The 22,242-nt window shown below is 43.1% G+C and overlaps 1 protein-coding gene across 2 annotated transcripts in view; it reads left to right on the forward strand.

Moving 5' to 3' along the window:
* Positions 1-22,242, forward strand: part of PPP1R21 (protein phosphatase 1 regulatory subunit 21) — a 188,354-nt gene that overhangs the window by 112,408 nt on the left and 53,704 nt on the right. Inside the window, exons 17-19 of one of the 2 annotated variants that reach the window (XM_029593392.1) lie at positions 2,934-3,179; positions 12,069-12,104; positions 19,102-19,158. In XM_029593392.1, the coding sequence (XP_029449252.1) occupies positions 2,934-3,179; positions 12,069-12,104; positions 19,102-19,140 (321 nt within the window). In that variant the 3' untranslated portion in view covers positions 19,141-19,158. The remainder of the gene's footprint in view (positions 1-2,933; positions 3,180-12,068; positions 12,105-19,101; positions 19,159-22,242) is intronic. The other variant, XM_029593391.1, reaches the window with a different exon arrangement.

Below are 22,242 nucleotides of genomic sequence, written 5' to 3' on the forward strand. Positions count from 1 at the left end.
GAAAATGCAAGGTTTGGTCAACCTACAATGTTTTTGAGATGGCAGTGGGAATCTGTGCCTGTGGCTGCAGGCCTCTGATCTCTGACCAGAGGTGCAGGAAATTCGCTGACCTGCCATGCACAGGAGAGAATCTCTTCAGAAATAAGGTGCTGGACTTGGTGGCCCAGTTGTGGGATCACCATGAGACCCTCCAGCATCTCTCCCCCAGCACTTCAGACCTACCTTCCTCTGCCAGGTAATCTGTGAGGTAGGGTCCGAGGAGGTCTTTCTACCGCCAGAAGAAGTACTATTTTTCAACCCCTTGCTCCTGCTCACAGAGAATGAGCTCTTGCGGCTGTCCCAGGTAGCAGAGAGCTCCCGAGCCCCAGCTGGTACCCCAGCCAACCCCTGGGAAAGGGTTTTGACTGGATCGTAGGAAGCAGGAGCCAGCTGTCCATCCCCAAAACACTGGACCTTCCCAGTCAGGGGCAGGCTACAGTTCTTCACGAATCGGTGGCCCAGTATAACCTTGGACCACTGAGGTTCTGTCCATTGTCCAAGAAAGAGATCTAGGCGTCATAGTGGATAACACATTGAAATCGTCGGTTCAGTGTGCTGCGGCAGTCAAAAAAGCAAACAATGTTGGGAATTATTAGAAAGGGAATGGTTAATAGAACGGAAAATGTCATAATGCCTCTGTATCGCTCTATGGTGAGACCGCACCTTGAATACTGTGTACAATTCTGGTCGCCGCATCTCAAAAAAGATATAATTGTGATGGAGAAGGTACAGAGAAGGGCTACCAAAATGATAAGGGGAATGGAACAGCTCCCCTATGAGGAAAGACTAAAGAGGTTAGGACTTTTCAGCTTGGAAAAGAGACGGCTAAGGGGGGATATGATAGAGGTGTTTAAAATCATGAGAGGTCTAGAACAGGAGGATGTGAATCTGTTTTTTACTCTTTCGGATAATAGAAAGACTAGGGGGAACTCCATGAAGTTAGCATGTGGCACATTTAAAACTAATCGGAGAAAGTTCTTTTTCACTCAACGCACAATTAAACTCTGGAATTTGTTGCCAGAGGATGTGGTTAGTGCAGTTAGTATAGCTGTGTTTAAAAAAGGATTGGATAAGTTCTTGGAGGAGAAGTCCATTACTTGCTATTAATTAAGTTGACTTAGATAATAACCACTGCTATTACTAGCAACGGTAACATGGAATAGACTTAGTTTTTGGGTACTTGCCAGGTTCTTATGGCCTGGATTGGCCACTGTTGGAAACAGGATGCTGGGCTTGATGGACCCTTGGTCTGACCCAGTATGGCATGGGAAGGCTTCATGTGAGTAGTGATTTTATATTGACGAGAATGATTATAAATTGCTAGTTTATATATGTACCGTATAGTGGGCGGTTGAGATATCTGTAGAGTGTTCGGGAGATGGAGTATAAAAACGGGTCTGTATGAAATGAGCTTGGTGATGGCCTTTGTCAGGTTTAAATTGCAAGTGTTTGAAGTATACGTGTGTATATAATTTAAGGAAGTCATAGCTTTAGAGATGAGGTAACATATTAGCTTTATGTAATTTAGTGAGACGATTGAGTATATTGTTGTGATAAATAAGTACAGGGGGAGTCATTTATTTTTAGGTGTTTTAAGATTAATTGTGAATTATTCATTTAACACAGGTCGGGAAACGCATCAGTCAGCATGCGTTAAGTGAATTATCTGAACATGAAAAAATGTTGACTTTGACGAAACGAGTATAGTGTGGTCTGACTGTCAGAGATGGCCAGAATTATGGGAGTTCCTGTCATATAGATATAGCGATTTCTAAATCTGAATTGGTATTGAATATTGACAACATTGGATTGGCTGGTACTAATTCAATATATGGTGATGGTGCACAAGGTGGATGTACCTGTGATTACAGTTTTATTAGATAAATTAATAGTGTAGTTTGTTATTGTTTTCAGAGTCCACTGCTATGTATTGATGCTACATATACAACATATCAACAGTGGAGATGTGACCCTCTGTCCGATGATCGCAATATATATCACAGTGTTAAGCGAAGATGACTTCATTTTGATTGTGCTTGTGTGAGAACATTTTTGGAGACACAACGTTATTCCCTGAGGAAGCCCTCTTGTATGGGCGAAACGAGTGCCTCGTCAGATTGTATAAAGTGATTCATATTTGGAATTATTTTATATAAAATCCAAGTGTTGCAAAGTAATTGTTCAAAGTATTCAAAGTTTAATGTAGAGGGAGATATTTGTACACATCATTTATTACCATACACTGTTATATGTGATATGTATATGTATTATTGGGTTTGATGGTTTTATATGGTGTGAGTAGAATGAATGGAGGGTAGAGTATGAATGAGATTGTTTTTAATGTAAGGAGGGCTTTGGGTTACATAGTGGGACTTGTATAAAAAGTATATAAATGATAATGAATTATAATTATTGTGTAAAATAAACATTTTGGCATTATATATTGCCGAGTTCCTCTGGATGATTACATAGCTTATGTTCGGAACAGAGGTAGCGCACGTGCTTTGTTGACCTGTGGCACATTATAAGCATGCCGGGGAAGTGCCTCTTAACATGCTGATCCTTTCACTGTTAATCAGGCAGGAAATACAAGACCAGCATTTCTGTATTTTTTTTTTTTTTGAGCAGCAACTGCCTTCATTATGTTTCTGTTTTGCAAACCCATGTTGATAATTTTTCTGTAGTGCAAAATGTCTTAGGACTGAACAAAATGATTAAGCCCATTTTACTTGTAAGCCAAATGCTTTTTGATTCCAGGAAACCCGACCTCCAGGAATCAACCTACTTGAACCAATCAGGTCCTTTCACTTCAAATGTCTTTTTGACTGCTGCCCAATATTATCCACTGACACTTAATAAGGAATGGAAAGAGCGTCATTGTCTTCCTCTTACAGGTACAACAGAGCTTGGAGAAGATTGCAAAACTAGAACAAGAAAAAGAACATTGGATGCTGGAAGCTCAACTGGCCAAGATCAGACTGGAGAAAGAAAACCAGAGGATGGTAGATGTGTTAAAGAGCACTGGGGGTGGACAGCTTGTTGAGCTCGCTCAGGAAAATGCTGCTTTGCTGAATGCAAGCCAGCACAACAAGGAAGAATCCATAGGAGTCTGCAAAGAGCCAGTTAAAAGCACAAGCCTGGTAAGTTTCTTTGGTGCCTGCATTTTTTTTTCCCTCAACTCAGTTGCCCTAAGTGAACTTTCAATCTTGTGCCTGCCCCCTTATTCACTTTATTTAAACTCATTTATATTCTGCCCTACCAAGACAAGTAACTTTATCTTCTCTCTCCCTCTCTCCACCCAACCAGACCCTTTTCCCACAACTCCCCCATCTACCCAGTATACATTCATGCATTAAGAAAGGTGGAAGGAAGGCCAAACGATTGCTGGTATAATTAAAAGGTGAGGTAAAAGAGGCTGTTTTTAGCCAAAAGATCTTCCTTCAAAAATTGGAAAAATGATCTATCTGAAGAAAATGGGCAATAGCATAAGCATTGGTAAATTAAATGTAAAACATTGATAAGACGGGCTAAAAGAGAATTTGAAAAGAAGTTGGCTGTAGAGGCAAAAATTCATAATACAAATTTTTAAATACCGTATTTTTCGCTCCATAAGACGCACCTGACCATAAGACGCACCTAGGATTCAGAGGGGGAAAATTAAAAAAAAAAAAAATTGTGCTAAACCGGCTCTGCGTCTGGGCGTCTTATGGAGCAAATTAGGGGAGTGCATAGCTTTTTTTTTTCTCCCCATTTTGTTTTCGGGTCTGGGGAGGGCCATTTCGGTCCACTCCCCAGATCAGAAAACTTTTCTTTCTCTGGGAACCCCCATCCCAACCCTTTAAATTAACAACCTCCACCCCCCTGACCCCCCAAGACCTGCCGAATTAATTTCCTGCAACCACCCACCCTCCTGATCCCCCCAAGACCTGCCGAATTAATTTCCTGCAACCCCCCACCCTCCTGACCCCCCCAAGACCTGCCAAACGTCCCTGGTGGTCCAGCGGGGGTCCAGGAGCGGTCCGGGAACGATCTCCTGGGCGTGAGCCATCGGCTGCCAGTAAACAAAATGGCGCCGACGGCCCTATGCCCTCACTATGTCACTGAGACCGACCGCTGCTATTGGTCGGTCTCAGTGACATAGTGAGGGCATAGGGCCGTCGGCGCCATTTTGTTTACTGGCAGCCGACGGCCCACACCCAGGAGATCATTCCCGGACCCCCGCTGGACCACCAGGGACGTTTGGCAGGTCTTGGGGGGGTCAGGAGGGTGGGGGGTTGCAGGAAATTAATTTGTCAGGTCAGGAGGGTGGGGGGTTGTAGGAAATTAAGTCGGCAGGTCTTGGGGGAGTCGGGGGGGTTTGTTAGATTTTTGTTTGGTTTTTTTTTTATATTCGCTCCATAAGACGCACATACATTTTCCCCCCACCTTTGGGGGAAAAAAAGTGCGTCTTATGGAGCGAAAAATACGGTATATCTGAAGCAGGAAGCCTGTGAGGGAGTCAGTTGGACCGTTAAATGATTAAGAAGTTAAAGGGGCACATGGGGAAAATTAAGGCCATCATGGAAAAACTAAATTAATTCTTTGCTTCGGTGATTACTGAGGAGGATGTTGGGGAGATACCCATTCCGGAGACTGTTTTCAAGGGTGACTATTCAGATGAACTCGCCCAAATAAAGGTAAACCTGCAAGATGTAGTAGGCCAGATTGACAAACTGAAGAGTAGCAAACCTGGATCAGATGGTATATATCCCAGTGTTCTGAAGAACTCAGAAATGAAATTTCAGACCTATTACAAGTAATTTGTAACCCATCATTAAAATCACTTGCTGTACCTGAAGATTGGAAGGTGGCCAATATAACCTTGATATATAGAAAGGGCTCCAGTGGTGATCCGGGAAACTATAGACCAGTGAGCCTGACTTCAGTGCTGGGAAAATCGTGGAAACAGACATGATTTAATGGGATACAGCCAGGATGAAGTTACCCAATCTTGCTTCACAAATCTGCCACATTTTTTTGAAGGGGTGAATAAGTATGTGGATAAAGATGAACTGGTAGATGTGGTGTATTTGGATTTTCAGAAGTCATTTGACAAAGTCCCCCATGAGAGTCTTCTAAGAAACTTATAATGTCATGGCATAGGAGATGATGTCCTTTTGTGGATTGCAAACTGGTTAAAAGTCAAACAGTAGGTTTAAATGGTCTGTTTTCACAATGGAAAAAGGTAAACTGTGGAGTGCCTCAGGGATCTGTACTTTGACCAGTGCTTTTTAATATATTTATAAATGATCTAGAAAGAGATACGAGTGAGGTTATCAAATTTGCAGATGAGAAAAAATTATTCAGAGTAGTTAGATCACAAGCAGATTGTGATAAATTGCAGGAGGATCTTGTGAGACTGGAAGATTGGGCGTCCAAATGGCAGAGGAAATATAATGTGGACAAGTGCAAAGTAGTGCATATAGGAAAAAATAATCCTTGCTGTAGTTGTTACACGATGTTAGGTTCCATATTTGGAGTTACCATGCAGGCAAAAGATGTTTGATATTACATTGAAATTGTCTGCTCTGTGTGCTGTGGCGGTCAAAAAAGCAAACAATGCTAGGAGTTATTAGGAAGGGAATGGTAAATAAAACGGAGGATGTCATAATGCCTCTGTATTGCTCCATGGTTAGACTGCACCTTGATTAGTGTGCAATTCTAGTTGAGGCATCTCAAAGATATAGTTGTACTGGAGAAATTACAGCGAAAGGTGACCAAAATGATAAAGGGCATGGAACGCCTCCCCTATGAGGAAAGGCTAAAGGGGTTAGGGCTGTTCAGCTTGGAGAAGAGATGGCTTTGGGGGAGGGGGGGGGGCGGGTATGATAGAGGTCTGCAAAATCATGAAAGGACTTCAATGAGTAAATATGAAACGATTATTTATTCTTTCGGATAATACAAGGACTAGGGTGCACTCCATGAAGCTATCAAATAGCACATGTAAACAAATCGTAGAAAATTTTTTCACTCAGTGTATAATTAAGTTCTGTAATTCATTGCTAGAGGATGTGGTTAAGGCAGCTAGTGTATTTAAAAAAAGGTTTGGATAGGTTCCTGGAGAACTCCATAAACTGCTGTTTATCAACAGGGAATAGCCACTGCTTGTTGCCAGCATTAGTAGCATGGGATCTATTAATGTTTGGTTACTTGTCAGGTACTTGTGACTTGGATTGGCTACTGTTGGAGATAGGATACTTGGCTTGATGGACCTTTGGTCTGACCCAATATGGCATAATTTATGTTCTTATGTACCTTTTCTCGGGTGGAGCCGTGCCTTAAAAGTTGGGTAGGTGGCACCTGGAGGTTTTTGGCACCTTAGGCGACTTACTGGTTGTCCTAATGGAAGAGCCAGCTTTGAATACACTTCTAGCTGCTTCAGAAAGCTGCCTTGTGTGCTTCATTCATGAATGCTTTGAAAATTAACTTGAACTGTTGCTCCTGGGGAAGATCTGCACAATATGAAATTTGTGCATAATTCCCCCAGCGCACATTTTTTTACTTTTCATGGTGCAGAATTTCCCTGATGCAGCAAGGGTCCTGTGAAGAGCTGCTGCAGCAGTTTCCAAAAAGAGCACAGGCTTGTAGGAGCCTGGCAATGTGCTGCACTGGCTCTTCTTGCCTGCCAGAAGAGGGAGGAGCCATTTAAGAGCCCACCCAGAATAGGAAGAGCCACTGAAGAGTGTGGGCTGGCAGAAGCATGCAGCACTGGGCCCTGTGAGCCTGCCAGAAGAAGAGGGAGCTGCATGGTAGCTGAGTCAGCCAGCTGGAGTCTGGAAGAAGAGCAGGCGCATGTGAGTGGCTTTGAGGTCCTGCAGAACATTTTGGCATCTGGAACTTGAGAGCAGGAGGAGGAGGAGCTGAAGCAGAGCAGGTGCCAGGAGGCTAGATTGCTGAGTTCAAATGCTGCTTGCACTCCATGTGACCTTGGGCAAGTCACTTCATCTTCCATTGCTTCAGGTACAAACTTGGACTAGATTCATCATTTTACTATAAAATTGTGAAAAATAGCAGCTGCGATTTAAAATAAATAAATAAATAAAGGGGGGGCGTGGTTAGGGTAATTTTACCTCAATGCATGTTAAACTTATCGCACCTCGTGATATTCACATCGCCCACTGAGAAGTGCCCAGACAAGTCTTTCATCGCATTTTGGACTGCTGCTGCCGAGAGAGAGACACAGACACTCTTTATAAGGCTCTCATAAGTAAACTATACCACTGTAAGAGGGGCACCTAGTAACTCGGGGTAAGGTTTTGGGGGACAGTTTTACATGCATAGTCAGAGGTACAGCACAGTAGGCATCAGTGGAGATTTTAGGTGATTTGGAGTGAGGAAAGGTACACAAAGATGAGATTTGTACATTGTACTTACATAGAAACATAGAAATGATGGCAGAAGAAGACCAAACAGCCCATCCAGTCTGCCCAGCAAGTTTTGCACTTTTTTTTTTTCTCATTCTTATCTGTTACTCTTGGCTCTTAGTAACCTTTTGATTCTATTTCCCTTCCACCCCCACTATTAATGTAGAGAGCAGTGTTGGAACTGCCTATAAGTGAAATATCTAGCTTAATTAGTTAGGGGTAGTAACCGCTGCAATAAGCAAGCTATACCCATGCTTATTTGTTTACCCAGACTAAATAATTCAGACTGACTGCTAGGTAGAGAGTACATCAAGTCAGGTCGTGAGTACAATGTACAAATTAATCTTTTTATACTTTTAATCATTCCAAATCACACACAATCTTCACTGATGTAACTCTGCTGTTTGTACCTCTGACTGTGCATGTAAAACCGGTCACCAAAACCTAGCCCACCACCAAAACCTCACCCCAAGTTCAGAATGGCCCCTCTTAACAGTGGTATAAAAAGCTTATTAATGTGTGCCTCCCCAGAGTTGCTCTCGCTGTGTGTGTCACGTGTCGCTCTCGCTCTGTGTGTGTCTTTCTCACTCTTGTCTCTCTCCAAAATGGCCATAACGCACAGGTATCACAGGAAAAATTGGTGATGTTTTTCCGGTGTTAAATGCACCCTTCATTTTCTTAAACTCTGCCCAAACTCCTACCGCTTGACAATTTTTAAAGTTTGCATTCGCATCTTGTGATGCGTTATTTATCGCATGTGTTATGATGTTGTTGCGGTGTTACTGCCCTAATGCACACGATAAGCCCTAACACAATTTGATGAATGACGCTCTATGATTGTAAATCTTCTAGGGTTAGAGAAATACCTATAGTGCCTGAAAAAGAGGGATATAAATGGGTTCAGATAAAATAAGTAGATTCTCAGCTTTCAGTCTTGTTTGCATCCTGCCATCTATCTGGACCTATGAGATTTTTTTTTTTCCACATACAAACCTATCTATCCTTTTTTTTTTCCCCCCACACCCAACTTCTTTTCCTCTTCATCCTAACCCTCCTCAAGTCTGAATTCTCTTCCTCCCCAATTTAACTGCCACCACTCAATCCCACATCTTCTGCCTTCTCCTGCTTTCCCCAGTCCCCCATAATTTCAGGTTTCTGTCTCCTCTTCCTCTCCTCCTCTCCGTCAACACAACTGCTCAGTTGTACCATCCTTACTGCTCCTCCAGAGATACCATGTGCTTGTCCCAAGCTTTATTGAATTCAGATACTGTCCTTCTGTCCTCCACTTCACTGAAAGGCTTTTCGATATACCCTCCACTCTCTGTAAAGAAATTTCCTCAGATTACTTCTAAGTCTGTACCCTTATCCTATGACCCCTTGTTTTAGAATCTCCTTTCCTTTGAAGGAGACCCACCTCCTGTGCATTGATACCTCTGAGATTTTAAATACAGTATCTCTAATATCTCCCCTATCCTGCCTTTCCTGTGGGGAATACATGTTTATATCTGTCCCCATATGCTTTACAACAAAGACCAGTGCCCATTTCAGTAGCCACCTTCTGGACTGAATATACTGAACTGTACTAAAAAATGGAAGATGATGATTACCAAAATATTGTATTAATTGAGATATGCAGAATTTCTACTTTTTTTGCACAGAATTTTTAATTTTTTGATTATAGCATTCCCCCAGGAATAAATAACTCACTATTAAACTGTTAGAAGCCTACTGGAAACTTTCAACAGCCTTTGAGCTTTCGTTTGAGTGCAGCCATGTAAATTTAATATTTAATGTTTGTTATGCTAGAACTCTTGTTAAAACTATCAGGAGACTTGTACAGAATAAAATGTATTTGAGAGATCTAATAACCATTCTTTTACACATGAGAGTGATTGACAAGTAGTAACATAAACAAAAAAGTGGAAAATCATAAAAACTGACACTCAAGCAAATGAAGAACAAGTGTGTGGGTATAATCAGAAAAAGTCCCAAAGCACAGCTTCACAACAAAATCTTAATGAATAAAAATATTTATCATTAGCCAATGTCAATGGAAATTTCATACAATCCACAGCATAGAAATGTTTTACTGCCTGGCCATATTGGGAGGGACCACAAAATTACAAATCAAAATTATAATCGTAAGGGACTATGTATAGAGGATAAAGAGAGCGTCCCCTACATTTTCAAGGCATGCATACCTTAAACCAGATCAGAAAAATATTTGAAACAAGTACAGTAATATCATTTGATATTTTTGCTAAGTGGACCATTCCTGCCAAACTGTACAAGATGTTCATATCAAATGGCACAACAATGACCATATTAAACCCTGTAACCAAACGGCATTAATGTCACATGGTATACCGTGATCATTCAAAACAAAGTAAGATTACAAACATCAATGATAAAATACTCCCAAATTTGAACCAGATATATAAGCTGACAAAGAATCATATTGTTTCCTTCCCTGGTTCTAAAGACATTCAAAACTAAGCTTAAATGGCACAGAGAAGTCACATGATAACCAGTAACCAATCTCATTGTCATAGCGTCAATAGAAAATCAGTAATCGCAAAACATGAAGCAGTCAAAAAAGAGGAGGACCACTCACTCTCTAAGTCCATTTGGATGCATGGATTGTAGTTTGTAGATCTAGTGTTCACACTGGAGCATCAGTTTGCAATAATCAACCCTAGTGCATTGAGGAATATAATCAGTAGTAGTAAAAAAAACAAACAAAAAACCCAAACCCAAACCCAAAGGTCAACCACAGAATGTTGTTTCCTGCCAGTGTGCTACAAGAGGGACTTCAGATTGTAGCTTTTTCACACAACTACAGTGCTCGTAACTACGAGCCTGAATTTTTCATATAGTTTTGTGCTCACAGTCGCTGGTAGGGGCAGATCACAATGTAGACAACCTCAGCAGAATCAGCTTAGAAGAAAAATTAAAGAAGTATTCTTTGAGTAAAGGAAATGAGTAAACTCAGTAAATGATAATGAATATGCTTGACAGTTACCACATAGTTGATAACCAAGTGAAGCAGATGAGGGCATTTGGGAATGAATATCCAAAAAAACCCAAGAGTCTCTAAAGTTCTCCCCCCCCCCCCCTGCAAAAAGCAAAGCATGGGCACTCTGAGAAAACCTTTAATGGAGAGAGAATAGATTGATAACTTTTTCATGCTGTTTGGGTTCAGGAATGGTCATTGGGTCCTGCCATTTGATTTGTACAGTTTGTATAATTTGGCGGGAATAGTCCACTTTGAACAAGTAAGGTCACTTGATATTTTTTTTTATCTTGTTTAAGATATGTATGCTTTGAGGATATAGGAAAATGGTTCTCTTTATCCTCTGTGTAGTCCTCATCTTCGGATGAATAATTATGCCTGATATTTGACGTTGTGTGCTGTTTGGGCGAGAAGAAGTTTCTGGAGCACCGGGGCTTAACTGTTTGAAAGTCCAGCACTGCCGAAGTATGCTCATCATCCTGCAGTGTACCAGACTGCCTATTCGGTGAATTAATGTTCGCAGGAGAGAAAAAAAACCCTCTATTGTGGGTTGTAAGGGAGTTGTCACCTGAGTAGCCGAGGCTTCTACTCATATTTTCCCTTTGTTTTGTATGTGGCATTTATATTTAGAGGCAAAGAAGAAAAAAAAGACAAATATATACCCTAGAAGGTTAGTCTCTTATCCAATTTACTTACAATTTGAAGTCACCAATGGAGGCAAAGAGGTGGGCTTCTTATTCCAAAGAAGTAATTTAACTTAGACAAATCCAACTGAGACAAAGCTGGCTGCGCGCCGCAGGAAGACGTTGTTTTATATCTTCCTGCGTCTCCAGTAAATGACATCAGTCGTTCAGTCCAGGAAACAAAACTCTCCAAAGAATAGCGTCGGAGCCGGTAATCACCTAACCTCCAACCAGCAGGTAATGTTCTCACCAATTCACCTCCGAAAGTGCATCTTTAAAATTCATGATTGTTAAAATGACTTATGATCTTTGCTTTCCAACCTTATTTGTTTTTTGCTTTTGTTTAAAGAAAAACACAAATGATATAGATGGGAAAATGATTTGAAATGAGCTGAACTTGTTCTTTTACAGTGCAGCTGTGGGACAACATTGTATTCTCTTGAGTTAGTAATGGAGCACAGCACTACACTAAAGGTTGTAATTCAAAATTAGCACATTTATTGCCACATCTCAGTGTTCCAGGTTAGCTGCCAAAACCATGCCAGCATGGTAGCTTAATCCACTGGAATGTCTTGTGCTAAAAAAGCTTATAAATAGTCCTTACTCTAAAATATTTCTTTAGTGAAATTGCAATGGTTGTCGAAAATGTGCATTCTTGTCTTTGTATAGTAACCATCAACTCTTGGTCATGTATACAAGAGCCTTTGTAATAGGCATTCATAAAGCAGCAGGTTTTGTTAAAGAAAAAGCACTTTAAGTGTTCAGGTTTCCAAATAGTGCTTTTTCTGAACCCTGAATGGGTCCTAATTCATGTTTTTGTTAGTGCACATTCTTTATATATCCTATATAAATTGCATATTTATTACATAATCACTTAGTCTTATTTCATTTCAATTCTAATTGGATTATTTCTTGCATCATTTTTCCTAGATTGGAATTTTGACACTAACTGCAGACAACAAGGAGGTACAGTATGGCCTTTGCATTTTCTAATTATTTGTTGCTTAAAACAAATGCATGGTCCTTTATAATTTTATTTTCAGTGTGCTAATGTACCTGTTTTGTGTCCTGACCTCCTATAGGCTGAGCTGGAGAGCCTACCCCTCTGAGCTTGGAGAGAGATTAAAGGAGGCTTTATGGAGTAGCTAGAAGAGAGAAATGGAGTTAACACACTCTTTTGGTTGTCTCTTGTTTTTATAACCGTGTTGTCCATGATCCGTATTTCTCAGCGTTCTAATACAAAATTATAGCAACTCCATTAAGAGATTTATTCCCTCAATAAAGAAGAAAAGAAAGGTGATCACACATGCTGGGTATGGCTGGCAGGCCACCTCTTTCTGTTCTAAACTGAAGCCTACCCTCTGCAGGACCATTGCCTTTAAATAATTTGGCTGAACTGTATTCCCAGCAGGAATAGTTGTGCCATCAATGGTGCCAATCTTGATATTTTTGTGAATCAAGACAAAAGTTAAATTTATTGATCTACCATATTCAGGCAAATCATATAAATATTTTGTTTTCCTGGCTTCAATATGAAATTTTTTAATGTCATAGTCCAAAAGTGTCCTGTTTTCAAAGTACTGATAGCAAATAGACTGTACGGTTCATCCACATCTCCCACTAAGTTTTACAATCCCTTCGTCTCTGTGAGAGATCCTTTTGACTTGTCTCATGCTTTCTTAAACTTGGACACTGTTCCCTTCTAAGTCGCTGTTCCATATCCTTTACATAAGAAATATTTTTTTAAATTATTACCGAGTCCTCATCACAAAGCTCAAAGATGAGCTTCATCCTAATGCCGGCAACAAAAGATATTAAAAGTGCCAATGATGACAGTTCCCAGGAGCAGCACCTGCCTTATGAAACTCTCTTCCAGCAGAGCTCTGCCAAATAAAGAACTGCTCCCACTTCAGGAAGCCTTTAATGCCAACCTTTCCACGTTTGGAAACATGCATTGATCAACTGCCAGTGCACCAATTGGAGTGCTTGAATATGCTGCTGAACCATAATATTTGGTTGAAATGCTTATGTATTTAAAGTTAAATTTAATATGTTCAAAGTAGGCATTACTAGTGATTTAAATTTTTAGTAGAATTGTTGTGCGCCTTATTCTATGTCATGCTGCAAATAATCCTAGATTATCTGTTACTACTTTAATTTTTGTACCCTTCCTTGGGCAGGTAATAAATTGAATAATAAAAATGACCCTCCTTCAAGAAAGAGACCTGGTCTGGGCTGGGCTGCTAAAGAGAGACCTGGGCTGTCAAAACAGCCCAAATATTTAATGCAGAATTGTGCACATAAATCTGCTACATACATGAACATACATTTGAAAAGTGAAAGTATGCAAATACTTACACTGTCCCAACTCTGCTTCCTTGAATGGCTACCGCGAGTTCAAGGAAGACTAAACACGAAATTGAGTTGCACATATGCTTTTCCTGCACAGTCCCCTGAATGATTTTCAAAAACTGGTTTCCTAGCATCCAGCCAGATGAATCCAGAACAAGTGGGTTATGCATTCCTACCAGGAGATGGAGACTGAGTAAACTGATGTCACTGTATATACACCACTGCAGTTACATCAGCCTGCCAGTATTCTTCATTTCCAGCAGATGGTGGATGTACATCTCCCATCTGGGGATTGCTTCATTTTAAAATAAAGGAGAATTAAGGATAACATTCACCCTGCTCTCCTGTGGTGATACCAAATGGTCCCTCCCGCAGCTGAGAATTCCTGAGGTGACTTCTGTGGTCCCTCAGATGTGTGCCTTGGTCTGGTAGCTAGTTTTGCCGGTGTGGACTTAGCTGCTTAAGCAGCTGGAAGGCAGCAGATTCAGGAAGCCGAGAGCGGTGGCGATGGCACATGCCCTCTCTCCCTTCAGCCGGAGACCATTTCTGTGCTCAGCCAGATATGGCTGAGCTCTGGTAAGTTTAAAAAAAAAAAAAAGATACAGAGACTTAGCAGAAGGGTGTTTTTTTGTTTTTCCTTTTTGTTTGTTGTGCAGGGTTTCCTCCTACCCTGGTCTCCATTCTCAGCGCACCAGTCTGACGTTCGTTCTGCTCCATGGGAGGTCAAGGGACATGGGCAGCCTGGTGGGTTGAGCAGCCTCCTTAGGCTAGGCCTCACTCAAGCTTTTCGCTACATGCCGTGTGGTAGGCTGCAATGGCTTTTTGCTCACTTTCTAAGGCTGCCCTTTACAACATGTGCGTCACATTGTGTGTCCAGATTGTGCACAGTGGAGCCTTGCAGTCTGTGCCCTACGTTAAGCAACGCATGGTGGCCGCGCGATTACCTATGCACACAAGTGGTACTGTGTGCCTGAGTTTTTCGTGCGCTTAATTTTTGGCCACCTAGGTAAGCGCTGCCTAGGTATGTGCACCTGTGTTGGATGCATAATTTCTAGGTATCTAGTTGAGCACCTATCTTTACAAAAACAAAAAATAAACCCAGCTAGATGCATGCCTCTGCCTAAGAAGCCTAAGCATCTTTCTCTTTGCACTACTTGTTATATACGAGCTTCTCAGCCAGGAGTGCCTGCTGATTTGTGCCAGCACTGTTTGGAGGCTCAGGGTGACTTGTCTTCCTCTGATTTCACTAAGCCTGTTTCTTCCCAGCCAGATGTGGCTCTGGGTAAAGACGATTCAGGTGGGGCGCCTGATTTTGGAACTCCCCTAACTGGTTCCTCAGCAGGGGAAGGTAGCTCAACGAGTACACCTCAGGTCCCTCCCAGTCTGGATGCTTCTACTTTGTTCTGGGTAGAATTTTTCCATGGATTGCAGTCCTTTCTTCAGGCGCAGTCCTCTGCCCTGTCCCATGCTCTTAGAGCAGAAGAGCAGGGGGAAAACCTTGCCTGGATTTTTTGTTGGGCGCTGGAGTACTCCTGGAGTAGCAGCGGGTCCTCTGGATGGAGATCCGGATGGCACGGATGATGACCCTGATCCTGTCTCTCTTGAGGATGGTGAAAATCCCCTGGATTAGAACAGTATGGAACTGTGTTGCAGTTCTTTCACAGAGATGAGCTGCCAGCTCTGATTTCCCAGACCTTGAAAATTGCTTGGAGTTCCTGGGGCAGATTCAGTATCTGAGCCAAAGAGAAATCCCATTTTGGTTTCCTTGCGTAAAGCCTCTTGTTTTTTCCCTGTGATGGAGGCCATTCAAGAATTAATTGATCTTGAATGGGGTGATCCAGAAGCTATTTTCAAAGGTGGTCTAATTTTGGTAGGCCTGTACCCTCTGGATCTGGTGTTGAGAGCGCTTATGTTTTTCCCAAGGTGGAAATGCACTTATGTGTGCAATCACTAAGTGGATCACTATTCCTGTGAAAGGAGAAGGAGCCTTGAAGGATGCTCATGCTAAAAACATTGAGACTATCCTTAAGTGAGCATTTGAAGCAGTGGCAATTACCTTGCAGATCACTTCTTGTTTGCTTCTCTCCCAGGAGGTTGATGACTTTGGGGTAAACTCCAGGGCAGTTGTGGAACCAGCTGCTGCCTTCTTGGCGGAGGCAGGCTGTGATTTGGTCTGCACTTTAGCTAGAAAGGTGGCTTCGATAGTAGCGGCCACGCCTCAGTTATGGTTGAGAAATTGGTCGGCTGAAATGACCTCTAAGGCTTACCTCACCAAATTGATTTTGTTTGGTTGCAAGTTGGTGAAACTGGCTAGTAAGTGAGCTGAATTGCCAGTTCCTTGTTTGCCAGAGGATAAGAAGCAGGCACAATACTCCCTTCACATGAGAGGGCGTGCTAGAGAATCCAACAGTTTTCGACCCTGTAGAGGAATGTCCTTCAGAGGACTCTACCCTTCAGTGGGTCTCAGTCCTTTCGTCCCCGACAACCCAGAAGAGGTGCAGGCTCAGGTAGTGGAACCTCCCGAGCTGCCCAATTAAGGTTTGCCGACCCACCCCTGGGAACAGGAGATAGGGGGGACGCCTGTCTTTTATCAGAGGTGGGTTGAAATCACATTGGATCCTGAAGGTGAAACGAGAGGAATACGTGCTGGGGTTTTGCAGTGTTCCTAGGGATGTGTTCATGGTGTCTCCCTGCCACTTGCCAAAAAAAAAGGCATTGGAAACTACATTGGCAAGGCTCCTCAGTATGAAGGCTGTGGTCCCAGTGCCTATGTCTCAAGAAAATACGGGGCGATTTTCCATTATTTAGTTGTGCCAAAGAAGGGGGAGGGCTCTTTTCGCCCCATCCTGGACCTTAGAAGTTTCAATAGTTTTCTGTGAGTGAAACATTTTCGCATGAAGACACTGTGCTCAGTGACAATGGCCGTGCAGTCGGCCATTGTCAGAGACGTATTTTCACATTCCCGTCTGACTAGAACATCGTCACTTCCTGTGGTTCGCAGTTCTGGGATGTCATTTTCAGTTTCATGCACTGCCCTTGGTCTGGCCACCGCTCCCAGAACCTGTTCCAAGGTAATGGTAGTTGAGAGAGGATGGACTCCTAATACACCCATATTTGGATGACTGGCTGATTTGCGCCAAGTCGCTGGAAGAGAGCTGCCTGGTGATTCCTTGTTGCGGGAGCTCAGCCGGGTGGTGAACCTAGCCAAGAGTAGTCTTCAACCTACTCGGTCGCTGGAATACCTGAGGGTTCAGTTCGACATGAAGCAAGCCAAGATGTTCCTGCCAGAAGCTTGAATTCAGCTGTTGAACACACACTGCACCTGACCGTATGGTTTTTACCTGCAGGTCCTTGGCTTAATGGTGGTGACCCTGGAAGTAGTGCCATGGGCGAGGGCACATATGCATCCTCTTCAGCACTCCCTACTGTTTCGGTGGAATCCGCAGTCTTAGGACTATTGGATTCGGCTCCACTTGCCAATGGAGGTTTTCTTTCAACTGCAGTAGTGGCTGCAGGCGGATCACCTACAGAAGGGAGTTTTGCTGTCCCCTCTGGACTAGTTAGTCCTGACAATGGATGCGACTCTCCTTGGTTGGGGAGCTCACTGACATGAGCTGACAGCACAAGGGTGCTGGAGTGCAGTCTCTCTCTCTCTGGAACATCAATCGCCTGGAGGCCAGGATGGTCTGGTTGGCATGTTTACAGTTCAGTGACAGGCTGCAGAGTCGCTTGGTCCGCATAATGTTAGACAGTGCAATGACACTGGCTTAAATCAGTCAGCAGGGAGGTACCAAGAGCCAGCAAGTTTCGCAGGAAATAGATCATCTTATAGAATGGGCAGAGGTGCATGTCCAGATCTCAGCCTCACACATCGCAGGCTAAGACAACGTAAGAGCAGACTTTCTCAGCAGGGAGAATCTGGTCCCAGGAGAGTGGGCGTTGTCAGATGAGGAGTTTCAGCTGACTTGAGATCATTGGGGTCTCTTGTTCCTGGACCTGTTAGCAACTTTGCGCACTGCGTAAGTTTTGCGATTCTTCAGCCGCAGAAGAGATCTGAGGTCATTGGGATTGATGCCCTAGTGCAGGAGTGGCCAGAAGACAAGTTGCTGTATGCCTTTCCTGCGTAGCCCATGTTGGGCAGATTGATTCAAAGGATCGAACACCACAGAGGGATTGTATTCTTGGTTGCTCCAGATTGGCCCAGGAGACCATGGCATGCAGATCTGCAGAGGCTCCTGGTGGATTCATCTCTTCGACTTCTGGCGCTCAGGAACCTGTTACAGCAGGGGTCTGCCCTTCACGAAGATCCGACTCTATTTTGTCTTACGATATGGCTCTTGACAGGGCTCGCTTGAGAAATGTGGATACTCTGCGGCAGTGATGTCCACCTGCCTAAGAGCTAGAAAGTTCTCCACTTCCTTGGCCTATGTGCGGATTTGGAGAGTGCGTGAGGCCTGGTGTGAGGATCGTGATAATCTTCCTTGTTCGGTCAAAATACCATTCATTTTGGAATTTTTGCAGGATGGCTTGAATAAAGGCTTGGCCCTTTATTCCTTAAGGGTACAAGTAATTGCTTTTGCTTGTTTCAGGAGTCTGAACAATGGTGGATCCTTGTTGGCTCATTCTGATGTGGTCCGTTTTCTGAAAGGAGTGGAACATCTTCATTGTCCTTTGCGTTTCTGGTATCCCTATGGAATCTCAATTTGGTTTTGGATTTTTTTGTAGGCCCTACATTTCAACCACCATGTACTCTGTCCTTGCGGTGTTTGACCTTGATAAGTGTTCTTTGTGGCAAATGGTTCTATGCCATCAGTGGTCAGGGAGAGAGATGTAGAAGTCTCATCTGTTGCGGCCCTTGGATGTCAAACGGCATATGGTCAGGTATCTGGAGGTCACTGGGCCTTTGTGTAGGTTGGATTACCTGTTTGTCCTCCATGGCGGTACTAGACAGGGTCAGCCAGTTTCGTGGGCCACAATAGCTTGCTGGATTTAGGAGGTAGGCACGACAGCATATGTGGATGCTGGGAAGCCGTTACCTAGTCTGGTTTGGGCCCATTCCACTTGAGCTCAGGCAGTGTCATGGGCAGATTGTTGTCTCCCATCGACATTTGCTGAGCTGCAATGTGGTCCTCCTTACACACTTTTACAGGTATTATCGGGATATGCAAGCCCAGGAGGAAGCAGTTTTGACTGGACTGTAGGCAGCATCCCGCCCAATTCAGGAGTAGCTTGGGTACATCCGACTTGTTCTGGGTTCATCTGACTGGACACTAAGAAATGAGAAATTACTACTTACCTGATAATTTTCTTTTCTTTAGGACAGTCAGATGAATCCAGCTTCCCTTCCTTGGCTGCCGTATAATTACATAATAATCCTCCTGTTTGCCTAAGTGTTTCAGGGCTTACTGGTAAGTGTTACTCCAGTCCCTAGACTAGTGTTATTACATTCTTGTCTGAGCTCAGTGTTGCCTGTTGGCTGAATATTGCAATGGTTATCTGTTTATCAAGTTTTTTGTAGTCTGTCACAGGTGCTTTTGAAGAATACTGGCAGGCTGATGGCAGGGGTATATATGCAGTGAAGTCAGTTTACTCCGTCTACCTCTGCTCGTAGGAATGCAAAACCCATGTGTTCTGGATTCATTTGACCTAAAGAAAAGGAAATTATCAGGTAAGTAGTAATTTCTCATTTATGCACATAAAATGGAGTGTATGCATATAATTTTTTTATTTGAAAATTACTCCCTTAATCCATGTCTCTCTATCATGAATCTTTCCTTTCTCCTCCAGCATACAAATATGTAATAGAGGTGGTGGTGGTAGGGGTGTCCCAGAAATAGAGCTGTTAAGTGTTAAACATAGATTAATATGTGCCTTGTGAGTGTTTGGCTGCCAGGGCTAGAAAACAGGGCAGTGGTGTGCAGGCTTCCCTTGAAGCTTCAGAGCTGTTTTTTTGAGGGGCTATCATGGCTGCACTGTGGAGACAAAGTTTTAGGGGCAGCGCTGGCCTGCAGAGGTGATGAAGGCAGAATTTTGAGAGCTGCGGAGTCCAGACAGCATTGGGCTGTTAGTCATGGGCCTGTAAAAGACGACTTATGGCACTGCAGGCAAGAGGCAGAGGGAGAGAAGGGAGTAGCTTTGCAGCGGCATTTTACTGCTGGGCTGAGGTGTTTTGCTTCCTCCTGCAGCTCTACCTGGTCTATGGGGGGGGGGGAGAACAAATGGAGATTACTTCCCATGGGGGGCAAAGAGAGGCTGCCGCAGTTTACTTTCTTTTTTGCAGTGGCAACCTTGGGGAAGCTCTACTGCTTACAAGGAGGATTTGGCAGGTGTCCGGGTCCATTGTGAGTGACAATAAAAAATGTTTATCTGTCCAGTATAGTCCAATTTAGCTTGCAATATTTTTTACTGATTTTTTTTTTATACTATGCTTGCTATGAATAAAAGATAGAAGCTACTATTTTAGATTATAAGAATGAAAGATATGTAAATAAACTTGCACAAGGCTATATAATTAGACTTTTTGGCTCCATGGACAAAATAAAATATAATTATAATGGATAGAACATAGATATAATGTGTGATCCTTTCTTATCATAACAAAATGTCCTAGACCATTCCAATTAGGACCTAGGTCATGCTGACCTGTTAACTGATCATGATCTAAGACATGTATTGCTAACCTTGTATCTAGAACGTTTATAAGTCTGAGTGTATGTACTAGATTTTGGGAATGCCCACTAAGTTTGCTCAGTGTGGTCTTCTCCAATGTAATATATTTCCTATATAATGTTAGATTCCTAATAAATTTGGTAAGATTTGTACTGCAACAGATTAATCTTTGTCTACTTTAAATTGTGGAAAGAATACCAGGGCCCAGATAAAAAAAAAAAAAATCCACAAGTATGGTGCTAAAACCCTAACCAGTAAAGCACTTAAGGAATTATAGTACCAGAAAACTCAGACCAACAAAGGACTTAAGGTCTGTCTTTTTTTTTTTTGTATAGTAATTTTTATTGGGATATCATTTTCCGTAAGTGGTACAATCACAACGTTTAACATATTTGGATGTAATACAACATAACATATAATTACCAACATAATACAGCATAAGGAACATCTTAATGACTGCAACAACAATCGCAATTGTTTACCTTAATGCAAACGTAAGAACCCATTAAACACCTTATTGTCTTTGCTTGGAACTGATAAGTGATTTTCCCACAGCAGTGCAAATCTAGGTTTAGGTTTAAAAAAAAAAAAAAAAAAAAAAAAGCGGCACTAAGGGAAGTGCAGGTTCTATTGGTTGTGATGCCTCTATGACATCACTTCTGGTTTTGCAGTGGTTGCCACAATTAAATTAATAAAAGGAAAATAAGTGAAAATAAAGTATAAAAACACATGGCCAGAGATCAAGGGCACTTAAAATGTGTTCCTGAAAGTTTTTTGGGGCACGGGAAGACTAATAGCGGTCCCGGCTCAGACATGAACAGAAACAGCCCAAAATATAATTAAATAACAGGGGACACTAGAGTTAGATATTGGGGGAATCTAAACTGAACCTAGTTGGAGTTTAAAGAGTGAGTGTGTAAAAAAATCTCAGTGATTTTAGTGCTAACATAAAATGTGAAAAATTAAGTATTAAAAATAAACTAAATAAAGATGTAACCCTTTGCCCGGGATTCGAGTGTCCCCTAGGGACCATGAAAGTATTTATTGCTGGGGGCTATCTCCACACTCATTTTCCCCTGTTCCTAAGGGGTGGATTCTTTCTGCGGGGGTAAAGGTAGCTCTTTGTGGCCCAGGTGATGGAGTACTTTTCTACTGTGTAACAGGTCAATACAGTAAAGTGCGGCCGCGGTTACCCTGCTTCTAACCTGCTTTCTACTCACTTTTCGGCCGCGTTAGTCCAACCAGCGATACACTATCCCCTTTAACCCATTCTTACCGCCTCTTTAAATCACCGGGTAACCCCTTCCGCCCGCGGCATGTATATTAGATGTAAACAATCGAATTAGCTATTCCCTCCCATACAGTAACGCGCGCCCTGACTATCGCTTTTTTAAGCTGCAGTTTTGCCACGCGTTTAATCTGCTAACTTACTGCCTACCCTTACCCCTACGTTAGAAGCAGGGGTAAGGGTAGGCGGCAAACTTTCCCCCAGCCCCCGCTCACCTGCCCTGGCCGCGTCCATGGGTGCTGGTCTCCGGGGCAGCCCCAGTCCTCTCTCCCCTCCTCCCGAAGCAACGGAAGCGGAAAAATCGAAAAAGCAAAAAAAAAAAAAAAAAGTAGCAACGAAGCAAGGCGCAGGGAGGGGGCGAGAGAGGACTGGTGAAACGACATGTAAAGTGTAAAGCAACAAAGCGACTTACTTTTCTTGCAGCCCTCCTCCGGAGACAGACCGTGGCTTCCCTTCTTCCCGGAAGGGAAGCATTTGTGGTTTTTGGAAACCACAGCGATCTCCAGCGATCACTGATCCTCTGGAGACGGACCGCGGCTCCCCTGCCTCCTGGAGGCAGCTGCCGGCGAAGATGGATGCCTGCACGGGCGAAAGCGGCCCCTGTGCGTGCAATTTGGCCGCTCAAGGCGTGACGTCAAGACGTTTGACGTCACAGCATGTGACGTCACGTCTTGAGCGGCCAAATTGCACGCACAGGGGCCGCTTTCGCTCGTGCAGGCATGCATCTTCGTCGGTGGGGCCGCTTTCGCCGCTGGCTGCCCCCCGGGAGGCAGGGGAGCCGCGGTCCATCTCCGG

This window comes from Rhinatrema bivittatum, chromosome 3 (assembly GCF_901001135.1).
Source record: "Rhinatrema bivittatum chromosome 3, aRhiBiv1.1, whole genome shotgun sequence".
Classification (NCBI taxonomy): Eukaryota; Metazoa; Chordata; class Amphibia; order Gymnophiona; family Rhinatrematidae; genus Rhinatrema; species Rhinatrema bivittatum.